The sequence below is a fragment of the Suricata suricatta genome, chromosome 15, assembly GCF_006229205.1.
Source record: "Suricata suricatta isolate VVHF042 chromosome 15, meerkat_22Aug2017_6uvM2_HiC, whole genome shotgun sequence".
NCBI lineage: Eukaryota > Metazoa > Chordata > Mammalia > Carnivora > Herpestidae > Suricata > Suricata suricatta.
Window position 1 is genome coordinate 7,626,846 of NC_043714.1, and position 9,285 is coordinate 7,636,130.

General features: G+C 45.0%; 1 protein-coding gene across 6 annotated transcripts in view; it reads left to right on the plus strand.

Annotated features, from left to right (window-relative positions):
• LYN (LYN proto-oncogene, Src family tyrosine kinase) overlaps positions 1 to 4,587 on the plus strand; it is an 85,789-nt gene extending 81,202 nt beyond the window's left edge. For all 6 annotated transcript variants that reach the window (XM_029924057.1, XM_029924056.1, XM_029924059.1 and 3 more), the window contains exon 13: positions 3,115 to 4,587. In XM_029924057.1, the coding sequence (XP_029779917.1) occupies positions 3,115 to 3,317 (203 nt within the window). In that variant the 3' untranslated portion in view covers positions 3,318 to 4,587. The remainder of the gene's footprint in view (positions 1 to 3,114) is intronic.
• Positions 4,588 to 9,285: the final 4,698 nt, after the last annotated feature.

Sequence of the window (9,285 nt, forward strand, 5' to 3'; positions counted from 1 at the left end):
GTCACAGGCAGGGCTCAAAAGAAAAAAAACAGTTGCCCTTTGGGAAGTATTATGGGTGGGAGACTGTGGCCCGTAGCAGCTGGGGCTCCCTTGCCCCCCACACACAGGGCCCTTGTCTCTAAAGACTGTCATGGTCTCCAGAGCTGCCAGATCCCATTCAGAAGCGAGGGAGTTGCTAACTGTTCCTTTTCTGTTCTCTGCTGCACCGCGTTTTTCTCCTCCCTGTGCTCCATCAACTTCTGGTGTCCACTAATTCCTACCCACTCCAGATTTTACTTGCTGCTCTCCACCCACCTCCCTTTCCTGGGGACGTCTTCCCCATTGGGCTGCGGTCCAAGACTCTCTCTCACCTTTGCATCTGTCAGAGTTTAGTGCCAGCTCACTCCCCATCGGAGGCACTCAGTAAATGCTTATGGCGAGAATGGAGGGTGGGGTATCAAACTACCTGCTCTTCCCATCACCAGCCGTGGGTGTTTGCTTTCTTGAAGCAACAGAGCAATGACCACGGATCAGGTTTAACCTGAGGGTCTGGTTGAGGTCTCCCCCACCCCTTCTTTCTTCCAGAAGACTTGTCATTCAATAGCCTATTTTGCTTGTTGATTTACTTGTGCATTCCGATTCCTCTCTCATCTTATCAAATCAGAGTCCCTCAGGCACGAGGGAGCACACCCGGCCTGGATCTGTGTCCTCGAGAGTTCTTCAGAGTTAGGAAAACAGATGAGAATTAGGAGAGAGAAATGTACAGTGAGCCAGGTGGGGGGCGGGCTAGAAGATCTCTTCTGTGGGCACATTTTGACCGTTTATTGAGCTAGAGTTTCTCCAGGCAGAAAGGAGAAGAGAGGGGTGCCTGGGTGGCTCCATCGGTTAAGTGGGCTCAGGTCATGTTCTCATGGTTGGTGGGTTTTAGACCTGTGTCGGGCTCCATTCTGTGCTGAGAGCACGGAGCCCAGGATTTTCTCTCTGCCCTTTCCTGACTTGTGCTTTTTCTCATTCTCAAAATAAATAAATAAACTTTAAAAAAAAAAAGTGAAAAAGATACTTCTAAGAAGTTTGCTGGTCCAGTTGCTGTTTTCTATTGTCCTGGGTGCAATCCTTCTACCAAGATAGCAGGGCCTCACCCGGTGCCCAAGGAGAAGCAAGCACAGAGATTTCAACTGAAATTTACCTAAGCAGGCTTAGTTAGTTACAGAAGCCAGAGCAATGCCCAAGCCACGTAATTTATGGAGACTAGAATCCCAAATGAATAGAGCGTTGCACATCGGTCCCTTGGCTTCATGCAATGAGAATAAATTGAAGTCTTTCCATTAGAACATTCCTGAAGATAGTGTTTCGAAAGGCTTGAGCAAAATTAATTCACCATATAAATAAACAACTTTCAGGAGATCCTATTATAAGGTTCACTTGGATCTTCCCATTGCAAAAATAAGGACTTTTCCAAGACTAAAATTATCATGTCTTCCTTCAAGGGTTTAAATCAAAGCAGGGCCTCTGGTCACTGTGTCCTTAGAAAAAGAAAGGTTAGTTAAGGGCAGAGGAGTTCAAAGGTCACTGATCATGCCCCACAGTAAGAGATAAATGGAAACTCCCCTGCACCAACAAAACGAAAGGTTTTACTACATGTAAGGGCATTCTGATCTTTTCTATTTCATTCTGTTATAATTTATTTTTTTTAATACCGGTAGCTCCCTAAAAATTTCAATTTGTTGATCTCAAATGGATCGTGACCCACAATTTGAAAACCACTGATCAAAGACTAAATTCAAAAGAAGGTTCTGTTTCACACCTGGTCAAAGACATGTCACTTCTAGCTATCTTTTAGACTCTTCTCAGTGACCACCAATGGCTATGGAAAGGAAGTTGGTCATAATGAATGGAATTCCTCATACGCCAGGTATCAGACAGATTCTACATAGAAACATCTGCCTGACATAGCTTTTTCCCTACATGGTAAGGTATCCACAAAGTAGGGAAAACATCCAGATGTGGACAGGTGCTGCCGAACGGGCACCTGCCTCTATCCCATTTCAAACATGGAGGAAAATGTTCTTTATTTTTCCTTCAAGCGAATCTCATTATCAAAGATCGACATTTGACCACATGAGAGGCCACCTTCCATCCCCGAGCCCCTTGCAGAGCTCAGTAGGAATAACGAACACCCCGCTTCCCTCCCTGGGTGTTAAGACCGTGCATATTCTAGAGTCAGTGTGAGCTCTGTACTGAAGACTTTTTAGGAGACAACTTAATGATTGGGACATAATCCATGGGACTAGCTGATCTTAAGGATTTTGCCTTCCTTGAGTAAACTTACGATGCAAAGCTGATTTAAAAAAATATATAGATGTTGGTACGAGATAACATGAATTTTTTTTTGGTGTGTGTATTGTAGGTAGACGCTGGAAAAAATACCACAAAAGAAACAGATTGAGGGTTAGAGTTGGGTTTGAGTAGATCATTTAAGGTCAGTCAAGTCCATGATCCTTTTGTCATTCAAAGAACTTGCTCTGTCTTCCGCTTCTCTTGTTTGCCTGTTTTCACTGCAGCAAACCGAATGCCTTCTTGATCCTCTTCGTAGTAAAATTTATGTTATTTTGTTGCTTACCTAAACCACCTTCGCCTCCCTATCCATTTGCTAGGGCTGTCCTAACAAAATACCACAGGCTGAAGATCCCAAACAGCAGAAATTAATTCTCACGGCCAGAAGAGGTCAGCAGGTTTGGCTTTTCCTGAGGCTTCTCGTTGGCCTGGAGATGGTCATCTTCTCGCGGTGTCTTCACATGACACTTCCTCAGTGCCCACATGTCCCTGGTGTCCCCATCTCTTCGTATAAGGACCATCAGTCAGAGTGGGTTGGAGCAGACCCTCAGGCTTCATTTTAACTTGATTACTTCTTTCAAAACTGTATCTCTACCCGAGGTCACGTTCCGAAGCAGAGGGCTAGGACTTCAACCTGTGAACTGATTTGGGGGGGTGGGGGGTAGAGGGGGGACACAGTTCAGTCCATCGCAGCTTCTACAGCTCGCCGCAATCATGGATGCAGGATTCAGGGAGCAGAAAGGCCACTCCCGCGCTCCAGCCTCCGTCAGGTTTCTAAATGGGGCATGTCTTTCGCTTTAGGGAGGACGAATGCCGACGTGATGACCGCCCTGTCGCAGGGCTACAGGATGCCCCGAGTGGAGAACTGCCCAGACGAGCTCTACGATATCATGAAAATGTGCTGGAAGGAAAAGGCAGAAGAGAGGCCGACATTTGACTACTTGCAGAGTGTCCTGGACGATTTCTACACCGCCACGGAAGGGCAGTATCAGCAGCAGCCTTAACGCACGGGAAGTCTCGTGCCCGTCGGTTGGGACGGCCACCTCGTTAAAAACAGAAAACACGACAGTCCCTGGTTTGCGCCGGTGTTTCACATGCTAGGATCATCGCCCAGCCCTGCTTCCTGAAAGTGAGGCCAAGTTACTCAGGAGGAACACTCTCGACATGGGAAAGTACTCTGTTTCTCATTGGCGGATGCCCACCGGTCGCCGCGTGGCCCACTCCCAGCCGGCAGTCTTGCTTTGCTAGCCGACATACAGCCTTCTGAGAAGAAACCACCCATCCTGTCCCACAGGCACCCACCTTGGCCTCTTGTTTACAACCCGATGTGTGACCCGTAGGTTCAGAGGCCCTCGCAGCGAATCTCAAAACAGTAGCAGAATGAAACTCATTTATAAAAAGCGAAGTAACCAGATGCGTATCACGACCCTTGTTTGCGTTTTCTCTATGCTTTGGCTTGTCTGTTAAAAAAGAGATTACTAATCCGATCTGTTACGTTTTGCCGCTGAAGTCAGCAGGTTAAAACGGTCTCTCCCAGATTGCAGTGATCTCCCCTGCCCCTGGAGTCTGAGACTGTTGAAGATTTTCCTTCCATGGAGGCGGCTGGGAACCCCCAGACGCAAAGCAGAGGAGCCGCCGTGTTCTCCTGCTCTGTTTCCCACGAAGTGTGGTTTGTGAGCGTGCAGGGCTATCGTGAGCCACCACGCGGACACCGCCGACAGCCAGGGCTGGCCCAGACCTCCCAGGAAGGAGCGGACCCAAGGAACTGCTGGCCCTCAGAAGGAATGTTTTTTAACCGCCCAGCTCTTCAAACCCACAGTTTCCTCCCTGAGAGACTGTTTGGACCATGTACGTGGGAGAACAATAAGACTCTAATCTCTGCAGAGCCTGGTAAGGCCTTATGAGACATAAGAATTCTCTTTATCGCTTCCATTGATTTGAACATTATTTTAACGATGAAATGTTAATTTTAGTTGTACTCGAGAAAGTAAAAACGCCATATTTGGGTCTATTTTTGTGATTCAGCAATCTTTCCTAAATTGTGGAAGGTGTGTGTGAGACTATTTATATGAGGATATGAGAGCAACGGAAGCGACTGCAAGGCTCGGATGAGCTCCTGCAGCAAAGGAGACAGAGGTTTTGTTTACTAACTTGTTCTACTGTGAGCTTTGGAGAGAAAATGCTACATCACATTGTGTTTCCCTAATGCTATTGTGTATATACCTAATATTGCTATTTTTTTGATTTTATTTGAATACACCTGGCCCAATAACATCTCGAGCTTTTTCCTTGTGTCCAGCATTTCCAACTTTCATCAGCATAGAAACGAGTACCAAATGAGGGGAAATGAGAGGTGATTCCAAACACTTATATATCGTTTCAAAAAACCTGTACAAGTTCTACCTCCATTCCTTTGAGTGTTTCCAGATTGGAAAACTAGGACTTGACTGTCTGACTATCCCTTTATGGGGGCCAAATAGAGCTGTTGCACACCTAGGGCAAGGGGTAAAATACTTCCCTGCACAACCTTTTTTAAATGTCCTTTTTTAAATATTCTAAAGTTCTTGATTCACAAATGCCATATTCACAGAGAAAGGCCATTCTCACCGTGTAGTGTCTGCACAGCTGGTCACCTGATTCACCCACCTGTTCACATTTCATTTCGGAACCACACCCATGAGCCAGCATGTCCTATGGAGAGAAAGTGTAAAGAAATCTCTAGAAAATTAGTAACATTATCTTCACCTTGTTTGTCTTCTCTTAATTCTGGTTCCTTTTGCCATTTTACATTCAGTGTTTCCCTCCCAATCAAGTATGTGATCCCTTCCTCCATCACGTGGGCCTAGTCACTCACTCTCAGGATGTGCTCAGGCCTCATCGCCCTCCACGGACCGCAAGCTCAGTCTCCCCGCTTGTCAGTGGGATCCCAGCTTCGTCATGACTGGCAGGCAAGATGTGGGGCTGGGCAGCTGCTGGTATCACCTTAGGGTCTCCGGTGCGAGCAAAATGCCTCATGGCATTACATCCCAGCTCATTACTGGGGCCTTGAAAAGTAGTATGGCCACCGCTCTACCCCTCAGACCAAGCCATTGTTGTTCCACAGGACAGCCGGAAGTCACTCTCCTCGGAGGGCTTCCAGGCTTGAGGGTCACTCCCTTGCTTTGGTCCATGTTGCAAAGTTAATTGCTCAAAGGAAGGCTGGCCTGCTCCTTCCTCCAGTGCCCCCAGGGAGGATGGAGGAGGACAATGTACCTTTCTTCCTCCCTCAAGACCCTGAAGCTCACTGAATCTAAAGTAAAACTCAGAGGCTTGACACGGGAGCGTCCCTTAGTAGGAGGGACGCTCTATAGCTCCTCCAAGAATACCTCCCAGGCTCTGTCAGAGTCACACTGGACAAGCACACTGCCCAGGCCGTCTTCTAGGGAAGATGCTCTACTGCAGGAGCCTTGATCCCTCTCCCACAAGTATGTAAAAAACCTCAACAAAAGCAAGGACCATATTTATTAGGCAGTGGGATAGATAGCTCAAGGATACTGAAATGTAAATATAAACTCGTTTCCACTTTTGCCTGGAAATGAGTTTATATTCATATTTAAGTGTTTTTGAGCTCTCTATCCCACTGGTGATGGCTTTCCTTGTATCCTTCCCTTTTCTCGAACAAACTATACTGGGCAGTAGCTGCTTAAAGGCACAAAGGTACTGGAACACCAGCATCTGGTTTACTTGATTGAATTAAAGCAAATGTTCATCCCGCAGGTGAGCCTTTATGAATGTTACCGCCGCCTTCCATAGTCTGTTAGTTCCTTGTGTTCTCAGATGAGATCACACCACCCATCTTTCTTCCTAGTATCCTGGTTTTCTGCTTCTGCCTTGTTGAAGGGAGATTCTGGTCCTCTGTCTCCTACATTATGACTTCCTGAGGTTCTCAGATTAAGTGAAGACGAGCCTTGCCACTGTTCCTGATGGAAGTGGTACTTATAAATACACAAAGATACTATACCCCCACCATTGGCTCAGTGCTGTCTTTTGCACTTGGGCACATTACAAAAATTACCTGTAACTCACACCACAACCCTTGAAGGCATGGCCCGTGCTGTCACTTTTGAACAGCTGAAAACTCAGATGCATTTAGGGCCACAGGAAGAATAGGCTAGCTTCTTATCATGTTGTTTCCTTGTGAGATAAATGAGAGACTTTTAACACAGAATCTTCCTGACTCATTTGACTGTTCCAAGTGCACAAAGGAATCACTTACAAATTGCTCCATTGGAGTCCACACAAGTGGGAGGGAAAATTTCTAAGTAATTTAAACTTGGGAAGAGAAATCAGATAAGAATTCAACTTACCACTCATACCTTTCTTGAAAAGACAGTTTAGGGGCACCTGGGTGACTCAGTTGGTTATGCATCAGACTTCAGCTCAGGCCATGATCTTGTGGTTCATGAGTTTAAGCCCCATTTCGGGCTCTGTGCTGACAGCTTGGAGCCCAGAGCCCGCTTCAGATTCTGTATCTCCCTCTCTCTGGCCCTCCCTTGCTCTCTTTCTCTCTCTCTTAAAAGTAAATAAAGATTTAAAAAATTTAATTTAAAAAAGTTTATACAGGCACTTGACTGGCTCAGTCTGTTGAGCATCTGAGCTCAGGTCATGGTCTCAGAGTCATGGTCCTGAGGGCATGGGCTTGAGCCCCACATCAGGATCTGTGCTGAACATGGAGGCTGCCTGGGATTCTCTCTACCTCTGCCCCTCCCCCCTGCTGGCATTCCCTCTCTCTCTAAAATAAAAACAATAAAATAATAAAATTTTTAAAAGACAATTTATAGAGACTACATTTTCTTTCTTTCTTTTTTTTTTTTTAAGTAATCTCTGTGCCCAACATGGACCTCAAACTCATGACCCCAAAATCAGGATTGCAGGATCCACTGACTGAGCCAGCCAGGCGCCCTGAGACTACACTTTTGAATAAAATGTTTTGATGATAATTAGGCTTCATTTTATAACATGAAGTTGCATTAAACTGATAAAATTTTACTCCAGGAAGTTCTTTTTAAATTTTTTTAAATGTTTTTTTGTTTATTTTTGAGAGAGAGAGACAGCACGAGCAGGAGAGGGTCAGAGAGAGAGGGAGACACAGAATCTAAAGCAGGTTCCAGGCTCTGAGCTAGCTGTCAGCACAGAGCCCGATGCGGGGCTCAAACCCACGAGCCATGAGATCATGACTTGAGCCAAAGCCAGACACTTAATTGACTAAGCCACCCAGGCACCCCTATTCCAGAAAGTTCTAATCTGACAGATGTATAGGAGGAAATCCTTTCAATTTAATTTCCTGTGTTCTTATGAATCTAAATACTTCAGGTAGGAGTGAGTGCCAAAAATGTCACAGGGTCCCAAGGTGGCCACCATGTGATCTTGGGTATTTCACTTACATGTAGAAATAACAAGGGCAGTCTTGGTGGCCTCCGTCTCCAGGTCATTGGAAAGATTAGTTATAAATGATCGATTTGGGGCAATGTTCAATGTTAGCAGAAAACTTGTAGAATCAAAGGTGGCTTTATTTAGAGCACTCAAAGTAGATACCATGTCACAGAGCAGGAAAACAATATGTTTTATTTAATTATTCAATTTATTTAATTGATTTTATCATGTTCATGTGGAGCTTGGACAAAGGTCCTTAATCCTTCATCTGCTATCCTTGAGGTCAGATGTGTTTTATTTCAAATTTGTTTTTGATGTAACAGGTTAATGCAATGAACATACTGAATCGTTAGCAGTAAGCTTTCAGTGAACACTGGAGAAGAAACCTTTAATCAAATAAAACTTTTCTGCAGAAACATGCATAAATTCCTACTAAGTGGGATGAATATAGGCTGTAGAAAGCTTCAGGTCAAGTTTTTCAATCAAATGATTTCTACAAAACAAAAAACAACAACCCAAAAGTCAAAAAACCAACTTGGTTTTCAGAGTTTCTTGGACTTTGGAATCGTAGACAGGAGATGGTCTTGTACCTGGAGATCTTGAAGAATATGTAAGCCCACAAGACCTTTTAGTGTCAGTGGTGTGTCTGATTGAAATGGAGGATGCTTTTAGGCAGCCGTGTTCCAAGATGCAAAGTATTTATGAGTCTTTGAAGTAGCACAGTCATTAAAATCATCTGCGAGCAAATTCACCTCAGGGATGTCTGATCCTTAGCGGTTCCAGTGGAGAAAATATCTAGCGGTTTTAGTTGACCACAAGAGCTACTGGTGTGCTGTGGTTTCTAAAATCATGAAAGACTGCAGTGGTGAGTTATTATGAACAAAAAAAAGATGTTCTTGGGGCACCTGGGTGGCTCAGGTGGTTGAACATCTGACTCCCACTCAGGTCCTGAACTCACTCCTCATGGGTTCAAGCCCCACATCAGGCTCTGTGCTGACAGCTAGATCCTGTTTCAAATTCTGTGTCTCCCTCTCTTTCTGCCCCTCCCCCACTCATGCGCGCACGCGCATGTGTGCTCTCTCTCTCTCTCTCTCTCTCTCTCTCTCAAAAATAAACATTAAAAAAGTAAAAAAATTAAATGACTTAAAAAATGTTCTTTCATAACTTGCAACTCAGACCATATGGAAGCCATATGAATTCTCAAATCTTAATTGCTCTGGAGAAGTCATCTTGCTGTGTGCTAGGGGGTGTGCGAGAAAGAACTGGGAGCATGTCAGGTGTGGAAGTCTCTGGACAGTCAGAGGGGAGCCAGGTCACAGATATTTTGACAGGAGAGATAAATGGAATCATTTTCAAACAGGGGAGGCTGGGTGGCTCAGTCAGTTAAGCATCCAACGCAGGACGCATTCTCATGGTTTGTGGGTTCGATCCCCTCATCGGGCTCTGTGCTGACAGCTCAGAGACTGGAACCTGCTTCAGATTCTGTGTGTGTCTCTCTCTCTTTCTCAAAAATAAATAAATATTTTAAAAAATTAAATAAAAATAAAACATATGCTCTGT